The 14,590-nt window shown below is 35.6% G+C and overlaps 1 protein-coding gene across 2 annotated transcripts in view; it reads left to right on the forward strand.

The window, feature by feature from the left end:
• Positions 1-14,590, forward strand: part of LOC120280060 (dynamin-related protein 5A-like) — a 38,743-nt gene that overhangs the window by 5,343 nt on the left and 18,810 nt on the right. For both annotated transcript variants that reach the window (XM_039286769.1, XM_039286770.1), the window contains exons 7-12: positions 672-762; positions 5,260-5,324; positions 5,962-6,156; positions 6,288-6,407; positions 7,001-7,071; positions 8,389-8,614. In XM_039286769.1, coding sequence (XP_039142703.1) covers positions 672-762; positions 5,260-5,324; positions 5,962-6,156; positions 6,288-6,407; positions 7,001-7,071; positions 8,389-8,614 — 768 coding nt within the window. The remainder of the gene's footprint in view (positions 1-671; positions 763-5,259; positions 5,325-5,961; positions 6,157-6,287; positions 6,408-7,000; positions 7,072-8,388; positions 8,615-14,590) is intronic.

A 14,590-nucleotide genomic window follows, 5' to 3' on the forward strand; every position in this document is an offset into this window, starting at 1 on the left:
AACTCATTTTGTGAAGGTTGTAAAATGACTAAAAGATTTGTTCTAACAAAAAACAAATAAAAATTAAGTCAAATTAAAGATTTGTTCAATTTTAATAAGTAAAGATGTGTTCATACTTGCCAATGACATCTTGAAATACAGCACCAAATCTATCAATGAAAACAACATTATCAAACCAGAGCAATTCCATATCAGCTAGATCATTTTCAAATCATGCATTGCAAGGAAAAATTAAAGGAAAATTGCATGAATTGCAAGTAAACATTTGTTCTAATTGTTGAACCATGAGATGTCAATGTGTATTAATGTAATGGTTTTGATGCTTGGTATGGTTTTGGAGGGAAAAATAATTTGAAGTGTTTGTCTAATTCACAAATCTTGCGCTAAAACGAAGATGGACTTTTCTTTTTATACAAACTAAAAGAAATTATTTGTAGTGTTTGGTGTTTCTTGTTTGTAACATGTGATTTCATCATGTGTTTTTTAATTAAACCACGATAGGTCTGTTATACCTATCTTCTAGTTGATCATTGTCAATATTTTTTTTTATGCTACCTGACTATAGTTGTTAATTTCTTAATCATTTTTCTAAATATATGATTTTACGCATAGGTTGAACATGTTGATATCCACTTATGACTATGATTTTAAGTCGCCTTCTTTGCTTGCAGCCTAATTGTATAATTCTAGCAATTTCACCCGCCAATCAAGATCTTGCTACATCTGATGCTATCAAGATCTCTCGTGAAGTAGATCCTAAAGGTTATTTTCATATTTTATAATTTAAAGTATTTATTACCATGTTTTTCTTTGTAGAGCGATTACTTAAAATTGCTCCTGTTCCCATCAAGTGACATTAACCAAAAAATTCTTGATATAATTCTGGGAAAGAGGCCGGTGTAGAAAATTTATGTTCACTAGTTATATATTATCTATCATTATTAAATAGATGACCTTAAATTTCTGTTACTCATCTTTGATTTCAACTTTATTAGGATAATCCTTGTCTATAATGTTCACTAATTTCTCATATGCTTGCTCAAACACTCATTACTTGTTAAATTGCAAAACCTTGGGAAATAGCATGGATACTATTATTATACGATACGTAATTCCTACTTATGCCGAGATTGTTTCAAAGTACTTGTGGTTGCATAAAATTAAAGCTGTACATAAATATCCAAGCCTTAAGGCCATTGCATTAGCAATCCAGCCAACAATTGACCATTGTCTTATTATGTAGACCTTTGTGAGAAATAGTGCTCTTTCTGGCACTTAAATGTTCTTTCTCATTTGCGAAGAAATGTGCTTTCTTGCTTCATTTCCAAGTCCAAAATTTAGCTCTCTATTTGGTCTAAAATGGTGTATTGACCATCATTTAACATTGGCGGATGGAAAACAACTCTTTGTTGATGCTAAATTGGATGCTATACAAGTGGTGAAATGTTGTTTATAGTTTATGATAGGTACTATTCTATCATTCTCTAATCTAAAAAGGTAGCTTCTGTTGAAGTTGTATTTTTTGAAATGACTTTCTATATAAAACAGTTGATGGGATGCAAGTCAGACATAACAGACACAGCCAAAGACTTAAAGATGATCATAACGAGAAAGAGAACTGAACAAGATTTCTCCAGGACATTTACTCTAAAGAGAAGAGGATGGTTGCATGCTGATGAGATAAACTTCTGTGGAAACTGCCTCAACCTAGAAATGAGTTTGTACAAAAGACGAAATCAAAAAAGTCCGAGCAGTCACAATTATATGACGATGCTTATGTTCAGCGATCCCATTTTGCTGATGAGCAACATAATAAGAAAGTTGAGGAAGAGTACCCTCAGATGAGAGAAATTGACGAAAAACAATAGACAAATATTCTCCCTCAAAATCTGAATGAAAAACATGAATGACAGTAGTAAATTGAGTGTGAACTATGCTAGCAAATGACTGATAGATAGATAACAACTGAGATCTATGTTTCATGAAATTGACGCATGTATGTATAGAGTAATCGTCAATGAAAATGACATAATACTTGTGACCACCCTTAGAAGTAAAAGGTGCAGGACCCCAAACATCAGAATGAACTAAATCAAAAGGACAAATAGACTTAGAAGTGCTGGAAGAATATGGGAGTTGTAGTTGCTTGCCAAGCTTACAACCTTAACAATGAAAACTAGCATCAATAGACACACGATCCAAAACACCCTGATTAACTAAAGAGACAAACGTGAGCCACATAAATGATCCAAGCGATGATGCCACTGTGGAAAAGTAACAAAAGCAGGAAAAACAGATCCTTGAACATGGAGCGTAGAAGCAGGAACAGTGGATAGCGTGGGCGTTATGGAAGGAAAAGGAAAAGAAAGACGATCTAGAACGTTGAGTCCGTGAGAATTACTATGGCGATGGCCAGTACTCATCACAGCTTTGGTCCGATGGTCCTGCACATAACAAGAAGAATTATCAAACCCAACAAAACAGTGAAGGCCGGTGAGTTGATCAACAGACATAAGATTTATGGACAGCTGTGGAACAAAGGACACATCAGGAATTGTAAATCGAGAAGTAGTAAGAATCCCCTGATGTGTGACAGAACAAAAAGTTCCATCGGTGGCCTGAATATACGTACCATCAGGAGCATGCCTGCCGGATGAAAGCTGAGAACCATTGGAGGTCATGTGAAATGAAGCCCTTGAGTCTTAGACCCAAGAGGAAGCAATAGTACCTGATGCAAACATTGAGGCAGCGGATCCAAATGCCCAGACAGGAGGATCAAAAGAAGCGCCAGTAACAACTCGCGACGAGATCCAGAGGAGCGCTTGACCCAGAACTTAGCAAGTCGCTCAAGATATAACTTGAAGCAGTTCTGAGCACGATAACCTATCTTCTTGCAGTGGGTGCAAACGATGGCGTCTACAAAAGAAGAAGCCCTGATCTTTCCAGTCCGATGAGGAGCTGCCAAAACAGTGTGTCAAATCACTTAAGTAGTAGTAAGAGCTCGAAGACGTGTCTCCTCACCAATCAATGATGCAAGTGCTTCAGTAAGGGTAGGAAGGGGAATATGTCCAAGAAGTTGAATGCGTACTGGCTCAAACTCGGAGCGGAGACACATCACAAACTGGAACATGAGGTTCTGCTAATGGTTTTCTCTTTCGGCACAATTCTTGCAACCGGAGCATCCCTTCGGTACAATAGCATCCAACTGACCAGATACACGAGTGAAGACCGTGTAGAATTCCTCCACTGATAGATCCCGTGGTTGAAGACTATGCAAGTTTGGTAGTAGCGAGAACTAGAGTGCCTCACTAGTGTATAGATAGCGCTGTTGAAGATTGTCCCAAATTTTCTTGGCTGATAAATGATCGACAAAGCTCATCTTGATGGAAACAGCAGTACTAATGTACAAGATACCCATGACACGATCATCGGCAACCACCAAGCCTTGACAACTGCTGCAGCAGTTGTTGCCTCATCATGAGGATCGTCAATGAGTTAAAAGGCGAGACCAATCAATCGCAAAAGCATGCGTACTGAAAATGCCCACTCACAATAATTATGACCATTAAGTCTAATATCCATGTGAACAAGAGCATCACTGGCAATAACTGGATCAGAGTGCTGAATTGGATTTGTCATGTTTTTTTACTATTCTATGTGCTCCATCACTGTGTGTCTACATGCAGGTTTCACTTTGTGTTTGTCTCCATGTGGGTATCTCTTTGTGTTTGTAAAAATTCTTTGAATTGGATTCCAGGAAGATGATTGAACCTCATAAGGAAGTGGTCGGCGGCGGCGACTTGAGGGAGGTCTGCGGGGAGTCGTGGTGCGGTCGACGGCGGTGACTTGAGGGAGGCCAGTGCTGGCAAATCTGGTGCAGGCGCGGGATCTAATTTGAGGTATAGAGAAGATGTAGATTAATCGGTGGAGATCTGACCAAGATGGCCGGAGATGGCCTGAGATGGCAGAAAGGATGAAGATATTATGGCCGGATGAAGATAATCGGAGAAGATGAGAAGATCTAGACCCGCCGAAGAAGATAGATCTTGGCTGGCAGTTGAGACGGAAGAGGCTGAAGTTTGATAAGATGATGACCGGAAGATGATCGTAGTTAAAGTTTCTCAATCCTTTCTGATACCATGTTAGAAAAGAAGATTGAAGAGAGAATCATCAATTATATTTAATGTCACAATGTTTACAAGTATATATATACAATAGAGTAAATAGTAATAGGCTTCATATGTTTAACATACCTTATATATTTTTAGTTGAAGATTGCATGCAACCAATTTTTTATATGATGAATATAAAATGCATTGTTGATTGGGAAAATTTTGGTGCCATTTTTTTATGTGCATTTTTTGGATATTAGATTGTTTTGGGTACAAGATTTCATAAGCTACAGTGTCATTCATGATGTTTTATCTTTGTTGAGACAAATGAGATAAATTGTGAAATGACCCAAATCTTGTTTGGTACTCCTTTTAGAATTTGAATTAAATGCATTGGGTAGGCTACCATAACCTATCCTTTTGACTATGCTTGCTAAGCAAATGCATCTGGTGATCAACTTGGTATATGGATAGTGGCACCGCAACAACCAAAACCTAGAACATGAGATAACTGTAAGGTTTCTCTCTGCCCTTAATGAAAGCTGGACTAAATTTAAGGTAAGGAAGGCCTAGAGGAAGAAAGGAAAATGAAAATTCTTGTAAGAGAGAAAAAAAAAGGTCAGAATGCTGCATTTATTGTGTCCTCTCATGCCTGGCACATCATAGAGCATTGTAGCCTTTTCGACACGTATCTCTAGCATTATATCATGTGAACACCAGAGGTCATGCTTACTGTGGTATAGATTCTTAGCCAGAAAAACATCTTTAGTTTATAGAAGTAAGATTTTGTCCAAGGAAAGCGGGTTAGCTGTTTACCTTTTGTTTATAATTAATGATAATTCAACGCCCAACGTTGAACACATAATGATTACTTTTTAAGAAGAAATTTTTTTTTCAACTTATTTAGTTTTTTACATTCTTTCATTTCTCTGAAATTTAGCAGTAGCGTTCAATTTTTGTCTTTCCTAGAATTATTTTGTCATTAGTTGCAGTGTATAGGTATCATAAGTGCACCAACTAGCAGGATGCTTTTAATTGTTTATTTATTATTATTTGACTCTAGTCTCAATGGCTCAGCAATGAGAAAACCAGTGTTTTGCCTTCTAATGTTATTTTCCTTTTTTCTTTTGCCTTTATTAAAATCCAGGAGAAAGGACATTTGGTGTGCTGACTAAGATTGATCTTATGGATAAGGGAACTGATGCTGTTGATGTGAGTTGCCTTAATACTTCACAATGTAACTACTGATATATAAGTGTAGGAGTTTCATTCCTTCCATGATTTTTATTGTTATAGGTAGAAAAGTCTCTTGGTTTATATTCTTTTGCCATTATTCATTCCTGTATGATTGTCAGAATTCGGGTTATGTTGTCAAGTTTAGCCTTAACTGACAGTTCTTGTTGAATGATTTTTTTGCTTTGAATTCCTTGATGATCAAATTGTAATTGTTATGGTTATTCAAATTTCAATCTTTTTATTTTTATATCTTGATGCTTACAGTATTCCTTTTGAAAAGAATACTATTGTTCATTGAGCCCTTCTTTTTCATTGAGATAGATCTGATATCCAATGCAGTACATATTGAATTTTTGTTTATCATCTCCCGTCTTTTGTTCAGCTTCCTATATGTGCCTATTTTACTAATCAATCTGGGGTGTAGCGCAACTATATATGAGCAAGCTGATGCTCTGAAATTATATCTATATACAGTTAAAGTTTCATGTATTACTCTTAAGGACAAAAATGCATCCCATCTCAATCTATATCTTTCTTTTAGCTTGCCTTTTAGTATATTTGCCTTTCTTAGTATAGAAGCTTTACTATTTACTGTTTTGCGCTGTTAATGTAGATCTTAGAAGGAAAATCCTACCGGCTACAGTTTCCTTGGATTGGTGTTGTTAATCGCTCACAAGCAGACATTAATAAGAGCGTTGACATGATTGCTGCTAGACGTAGAGAGCGCGAATATTTTTCCAATGCACCCGAGTACAAACATCTTGCTCATAGAATGGGTTCTGAGCATTTGGGAACAATGCTTTCAAAGGCACTTACATTCATTTCTTCTAAGTCACAATGATTTTTGCTTGCAGCTTAATAGAAGATTACTATTGTACTATTCTTTTGTAAGATTGAAACTCTGTTTTATTTTATTTTATTTTATTTTATTTTGTGCAGCATTTAGAACAAGTAATCAAGTCTCGAATTCCGGGTATCCAATCCCTTATAAGTAAAACAATTATTGAACTTGAAGGTGAGCTCAGCCGTCTTGGAAAGCCAATTGCTGCAGATTCTGGTGTAAGTCTATTTTAATAGTCAGCACATGATTTGATCGAAAGTAAGCCATCCTGTTCTTTCAGGTATAAATTGAGAAAACAATGATTTATTCCATAATTAGTTTTACTCACATGCTGCATTTGAATTACATTTTGAGCTTTCAATTAACAAGAATCATTAACGATGGTTAGGCTGAGAAGATACTGCATATATTAAAATTTATAACCATTCTCTTTATATAATAGCTAAATGCAACTTTTGAGGTGATACTATGACCATGTACAAGCAAATGTTTTTCCAAATTTAGAACTGTTCTCGTTATATCATTGTGAAATGCATCATTTTAGCTGCCACAATGATGTGCGTTATCAACTTGACTTACAGTTCATAGATTCACATAGCTCAGGAAGCATTTTTTATCAAGGAACTCCATGAATGCTATGAATGGTCTATGTTTTTTCCAGTTGACCTATCAGAATACCAGATAATTTATTGGAATTTAGTTTACAACTTTTTGTTGTGATCATAATTATTTAACCAATTTGATTTTGTCTTTTTTTTCGTATGTATATGCCTAACCGCTCTAATTTCCTCTTTACAATTTGGATATGTAGGGGAAAATGTATGCAATTATGGAGATATGTCGTGTTTTTGACCAGATTTACAAAGAACATCTTGATGGAGTGTAGGTACCCTGCATTTTGTATTTCCTTAACATTTACTTTCCAGGAATGCATTTGTCATCTATGTTAATATACAGTTTGGAGATTCATGACAAATGGACTTCACTATTATGTGCATATTCTATCACCTGTAGCTTTTGTTGCATACTTTCCTCATCCTGGGTAAGTTTTTCGGCATCAATTTAGGAGTGATACATACTATCTGATTGAGTCTCACAGGTGGCTGCAAAATGGATAGTCAATTTCAATGCTTAATTGCATTATTATGAAGAGCTGTAGTACCTATATTTAGTTTGGGGCATATAGTCTTTCATGTGAAACTGTGTTTAAGTAAATACAGTTTTTGAAGAATATATAAACACATCAACTTTTTGATGGTCTTAAAAATTGAAAGGCCAAAAGGATGCTAATTTGCACATTGCTATGCCTTCAACTGAAGTGAAAAATAAGCTTAATCCCAACGAGCAACATATCACTCTAGTGTTGCCTTTTAATAGTAGATAATGTTATCCTAATCACATTTAGTACACAATGTAGCAGATATTGTTGGATTCAAGAATTAAACTAAACAAAAAATGAAACTTCATAGAACACATTGAACATTCTTAATGAAGAATGATGGAAATGGACATTGGACTATAGACAAGGACAAATTTGGCTTTATCACTTTTAAATTATTGCAACTACGACTAGAGACAATTTTAAGATGTTGGCTGCCTGACAATGCTTCTCTAGTATTAGTTTGGATAGATTAAAATAGGCATGGATTACATAAATATTAGAAATTGAATGCATATATGTCAAATCTATTATATTATTTATTGAAATATGTGTTTAGGTTGAGTAAATATTTAGGTTGTTTTTGGTTTTTTCAAAATTATGATATGTTCATTTGATAGTTATTGTAATTATTTCAAAGAAAATGAACTTTGTTTTGTTAAAGCTATTCAAGTCTGTCCTTTAGTAATTTTGGATTATGTGATATGAAAATGGCCCTTAGTTACTTCGTGTATTAAAGAGTTTGATTCTCATGTAATTGGATGATTGCAGATTGCAACTTGAAAGACAATCTATTGTTTAAATTTTGTTTAAATTATCTATATGGAGTACTGCCTGTCCTTGTTTGGTTTTGCAATGAAATTGTTCTGTTTAAATCTTCATTCTCTTGGACTTTTCAACAAATTGTGTGTGGTGATTTAGTGGTTGTTTTCCTAGTTGTTGTCAGAATTTGGTTTTGCAAAATGCATATTAAACCCTCTCTAGCCTGCTTTTATTTCTTGTTGTCTTAGTTTTATTAGTGTTTAAGTTATGCTTTGCAGGCGCCCCGGGGGTGAGAAGGTTTATAATGTTTTCGATAATCAACTCCCTGCAGCAATAAAACGCTTGCAGTTTGACAAACATCTTTCAATGGAAAATGTGAGAAAGTTAATTACTGAGGCAGATGGTTATCAACCTCACTTGATAGCTCCAGAGCAAGGGTATCGTCGTCTTATTGAATCTTCTTTGGTCAGTATTAGAGGTCCTGCTGAGGCTGCTGTTGATGCGGTAGGTAAAGTATTTCTTGGCATTATGGCTTATATTTTACTGTCATAAATCAACATTTATTAGTATGAAAATAGAAACCATTCAAAACGAATTCTATCTAGTATTTTATGAGCTTCTATATAATAAATCAACTTTATCTTAGGAGGAAGTTAGTGAACCACGAATTATAAAATCACATTATAATATGTAGCTTTTGAATTTCTTTTTTAGTAACTAAAAACAAAAAAGATTTAGCCTAAATCAATAAATTCTTCTAGATTGAGTTAATAATATTTTATTTTAGTTATCCCTTTTGTGACTTCTGACTCTTCCCTAGCATGAAATGTTAATAATATTATAGCATAATGAATTTCTCTTAAGATTAGGACTCCAATTTTATGAAGTTATAGTAAAGTGAAAAACTAGAAAAAATGACTTGGTTTTAGAAAGACTGCAAGGGGTTATTTTGTGCCAATTGCACAACTTTAAGCACATGACAATGATTTCAATGAATTTCAAATTCACTTTTGTATTCTACATCGTAGTTGCTGCATTATGCTGGCCTTACCAGGGCGTAAACTTGGAGGTGTAATCCTCACTATCAATTTTTTTTCTGTTAGGATTTGGATAAACCAATAAAGGTTTTAGATAAAAGGATATATTTCAAGTTTGTGGCCATTAAACCATATTTGTAACTAGAAGATAGATTGGGAGATAACAACATTATAAAAGACTTTTTTTTTTAGCTCAGAAGCTAATTTATTGAAATAAAATCTGATACAAGTAAACAAACAAGAGGAATAGGGAAACGAATAAAGCTAAACAAAGAAGAAGAAAGAGTAAAGAGTTAACAAACATTAAAACTATCAGAAACAAAAGCTTTCATAATCCATCTAGGAAGGTCTCGACCCTGGTGGAACAAACTGATGGTATGCAAACTAAAGCCATGCGTGGCTAGCTTAGCAGTTGCTTCCATCCGACCTTTGGGAATCAAATATATCATAGGATCACCAATAGCGACAAGAAGATTATGAATGATACTGATCCATGGGTCAGCTCTCCAAGCATTATGAGAGTTCCTAGTATTTATAACAAGAAGAAGATCTGAATAAGAAAGAAAAATGTGTTGAATAGAAGCATTATTATTGCTAATGGAGTTAAGCGCCACAGTTAAAGCTTTAGCTTCAGCATCAAGTCTTGAGCTCACAGGGATATGACTGCAATTCTCCAGGAGGATGGGAATGTTCTAGTTTGAGACAGAAACCTGCTCCTTCATCAACTAGCTCCTCAATCCAAGCAGCTGTAGAAAAAAGAAAAAGACCTTTTGATGAGGAAAAGTTGGAAAGTAAGAGACACTTACCTGCTTGAAGGGATGATGTAGATGAGAACTCCTCGGCATGGGGAACTACTTTATAAGCAATAGTATCAAAATCAGGAGATTCATTTTTGAAAATATGATTGCACCTGGCTTTCCAGATAAACCAAGCAGTAGTTGCACTAACCCCTTTAAGAAAAAGGGAATTGCGAAACTGATAGGAATGAAGCCAGTTGCTAGAAGTAAAACCTTGAAGAAAGGACAAACATTTGCCCACAATATTGCTCACTCGGGCCTAGACCAAACGAGTCTTAGGGCAGTAATTAAAGAGATGCTCAACTGTCTCATTTTGAGTCTACAAAAGACACAAGAAGACAGGGCCCTAGGTTCAAAGAATAAAGATAGTCATAAGTTTTAGTTTTACCTTTGAACATCAGACAAATAAAATGCTTAACCCTAGGAGCAACCTTGAGGTACCAAAGATTCTCCCAACCACTCCAAGTTTCACAGTGAACAGCATTATGGTTAAGATGAGAGTAGACCATGGAAGGAATTCTATAACTTGAGTTTTAGGGAACCAAACCTAATGATTAGTCCTTTCCAAATCAATATTGCCACTTTCTAACACCACAGAATTCAACTACTCTTCGAAAAGTTGATGAAGAGAGTAAAGGTCCCAGTGAGCATCAAGCACTAGATCAAAGATGTGCAACGAATTCAAATCTAAGTTCATGTTTAAAAAAGTAGGCTTGAAAGCAAGAGGAACTTCAAAATACCAAGGGTCAAGCAAATATGAAGTATTAGAGGGGTTAAAAGAATTCAGCCAAAGAGAAGGCTTAATAACTTTTAGCAGTATGACATAACCCTCTAAAAGACCAAGAATAGTTAATAGGAATAGAATCTGTCCAAAAATTAACCTTGCCATACTTTTGATAAAGAATGTCAATCCAAAAAACACCATGAGAATTAAGATAATTAAAGACATTCTTAGCCATCAAGGATTATTTAGAAAACTTGACATTACCAATGGAAAATCCCCCCTCAGTATAATCAAGGGTAATGTCATTCCAATTAACAGAGCAAATGCCCTTTCCATTGTGACCTGTAGACTAAAAGAAACGTTTAGCAATTTTGGAAATGCCTTCCAGAATAGAATCAGAAATGGACTGGGAACACGGACACGTCATTTTCCCCACCGTACCGGTGTTGCTCAGACATCGGACATGGATACGTCATTGACACGGGCGGATACAGTATTAGGCACCCTTTGACACGGTAAAATATAGTTAAATGGAATGGAGAACTCTTGACACGACCTGGACACTGATGAGTTAGGGTTCTGTTGGAAAACATTTGTCATTCTACTCAGAGCTTCACCCCTAGCGGACAGAGGTGGAGAGCGCCCCAAGTACCTGATTCTGGATCTCCCCGACAGTCAAAGCTCGCATTGCCTTTATCACCATCTCCTTAGTTGGAAAAGCCAAGGAAGATAGGGGCGTTGTCTTTCCGGCATGAGACTTGTGGAAGGACAAAAAATGGAGAGGGAGGTGATGAGATTTCGAGAGAAAGGAGTTACAGATGATGGAGGTCGCGCTGAGGTTTGGAAGGAGGCTGCTGCAGGTGGGGCTTGATTTTAGGTTTAGGGTTTGGAAGGAGGTGGTTGCTTAGATTTAGGGTTTGGAAAGAGGAGGTGGCTGCTTAGATTTAGGTTTTTAAATTTTTCTTCTTGATGAAGTTGAGCCATTGTTGCTATCTTGTAAATTAGATGGATAAATCCAGGTCATTGAGTTTTCAAATTTATAGTGCATGTATTTTCTGTTTTAATAGGTCTGTATCATGGGCCATGGCATCTTAACGAGTGTCAAATATATCTTGTTTGTAACATACATTGTAAAAATAAATTTATAAATAAAATAATTTATTTTAAATTCAAATTGTCCAATAAATTAGGTACAAAATAAAATTATTTGTATTTACAATATGTATTTTACATTTATATATATAATAATTTTTTATTACCTTGTCCAGTCGTACCCTTGTCTTGAATTTTGAGAAATTGCCATATGGCCGTGTCCGTGTCGTGTCGTGTCCCCGTATCCGTGTCCATGCTTCATAGGAAATGGGATAAATAGAGAGATAGTATAAAGGAATCCACATAACCGAAGAATTAATAAGAATGGTTTTTGCCAACAGGGGAAATTCTGGAATGTTCCAAACAGAAGTAACTCTCTCAATTTTATCCAACATAAAAAGAAATGGGAGACAACCAACTTCTTTGGAGATATGAGGATACCAAGATAAGTAAAAGGGAATGAGCCGGTTTTGAAATTGAGAATGCTGTAGACAAATACTGTTGGCGAGTCTTTTGTTGAAACGATATGGAAAAAAGATTTAGATTTAACACTATTAGAGCGCTACCAGTTAATTTTTCATAAATAGAAAGACCAAGATTAATATAACGGGTAGTCTTCCTAGAAGCAGTAGAAATTAAAATTAAATCATCAACATACATAAGATGATTAAAATTGAGGCAAAGATTGCTGCTAAAATCCGGAATCATTTTGTACCTTATGGCAAAATTCAAGAGAGTTGTTAAATTCTTAGAAACCAAAATGAAAAGTTAAGGAGAGATAGGATCCCCTTACCTAATACCTCTGGAAGAGGAAAACCAGGTAGTGGGATACTTATTAATCAAAAGGGAAAAAGAGATAGAGCTAATACAAGTCTAGATCTAGGAAATCCAAATGCTAGGAAATTTTATTTTAGAAAGGGTGGCAAGAATTGCATTTCAGCTCAAGGTATCATAGGCCTTTTTGATATCTATTTTGACTAACATCCTAGGGGGGAGGTTTAAATCACAATTAAGAGAATGAACAATTTCTTGAAGAAGAATAATGTTATTAAAAGGACTGCGACTAGAAACAAAACCACATTGTTCTCTATTAAAGAGGTGAGGCAAAACATGCTGGAGACGATGAGCCAAAACTTTGGAAATAATTTTATAACTAACATTGCAAAGGGAAATCTGACAATAATCAGAAACAAGTTTGGGGTTGGTTTTTTGGGAATAAAGGTTATTTAAGTTCTACCCCAACTCCTAGACATAACAGTATTAGCAAAAAAATACTGATAAGCCAAAAAGAGTTGATCACCAATGTCATCCCAAAAGAAACGATAGAATTCAACATTGAGGCCATCCGGGCCAGGACTTTTGCTAGATGGAAGAGAAAGAAAGGCTTGAAAAACTTTATTTTTAGTGACTTAACAAGTGAGAAAAACACAATCATCATCAGAAACCGTAGGAAGATCATTAGGAAGAGCATGAAAGATTTCTAAAAAGTTTTTAATACAAGGATCCGACCAAAGTTGAGAATAAAAATTCAAAAAAAGATGTTCAACATCCACATGAAGAGTAAAATTGTGACCATTAGTGGAATTCAAATGATTGCGATAATGAATAATGTCATTAAAAAAACTGGTATTATGGTCCCCACTTTGAACCCATAGGAGCCAAGCCCTCTGTGCTTATTTAATGGAATTTTTTCTTTGAAGAGCAAAGAATTTATGATAAACGGCTTGCAGATTATTATGAAAAATATTACTAGGGGCTTTTGAAGCACCATTGGTCTCAAGGGCCTCAATATCCAATTCAATTCACTAAGTTTAGTATCTATGGAATTCATGCTGGAAACTCTCCAGTTAATGAGCTGAGACCTAGTTCGAGCTAAGAAATGTGAAAAGGCATGCATTTGGTTGTAATGGGGTTTAAAATTCCAAGCATCCTTGACCATATAAATGCAACTCAAATATTCAAGCGAATAATTGTCAAAATGAATAATTTTATTTTTGCGAAAATTGCTAGGAAAAGCAGTAAGGAGAAGAGGAGCATGATTAGAAAAAAGATGAGGAAGAAAATGATCAACAAAGTAAGACTCAAAATCAAACAACCAATTAGAGTTAATGAGGCACCGACCAAGGCGGGCCCAGCACCTCGCCAAACTAACCGGTTGTTGAACTAAGTAAAATTGGAACCAATAAAACCCACTTCCAAAAGATCATTCAACATAATAAAATCTGAAAACAAACGAGCTTTGCGAGAATAGTACTAATGGGGACCCTCTTTATGCTCATCTAAAGAAACCATAGCATTGAAATCCCCAATAACAATCCAAGGAAGGTTAATAGAGGACATACCAGAAAGTTCATACCAAAGTTACCACTGGGCTTAAGTTGGGTTAGAGTTGTAAAGAATTGAAAGAATCCATGCTTCAGAGTGAGTAGGGAAAATAACTAAGTGAATGGCATAGCGGGAGATAGCTGTTACTTGATAAAGTCTGAGATTCAGATGGTACAGTTTGTATATTTTGGAAGAGAAGTAAGAAGAAAGATAGAGGAAGATGATCAAAAAGGAAGTAGCAATTGTTGTTGGAGATTTGATTGAAGATACGAAGTTGTCAGGAGGTAAGGAGAAGCTGCGGTGATGGAACTGAGGCATGGGTGGAGGATAGGGGTATGCTGCAAAAGTTGTGTGGTTTCAGCAATGGAGAAGAGAAGTACCAGTATGGCTCTGTGTTAGCAAAGCATGGTGAACATGAGAGCTGAGAAAGTATCGGCACAGGGTCCTCTATTAAGCTAAGTATATTTTTTGAAAAAGAATATATATTTTAATGTTCTCTATCTTT

The sequence above is a fragment of the Dioscorea cayenensis genome, chromosome 17 (genome assembly GCF_009730915.1).
Source record: "Dioscorea cayenensis subsp. rotundata cultivar TDr96_F1 chromosome 17, TDr96_F1_v2_PseudoChromosome.rev07_lg8_w22 25.fasta, whole genome shotgun sequence".
NCBI lineage: Eukaryota > Viridiplantae > Streptophyta > Magnoliopsida > Dioscoreales > Dioscoreaceae > Dioscorea > Dioscorea cayenensis.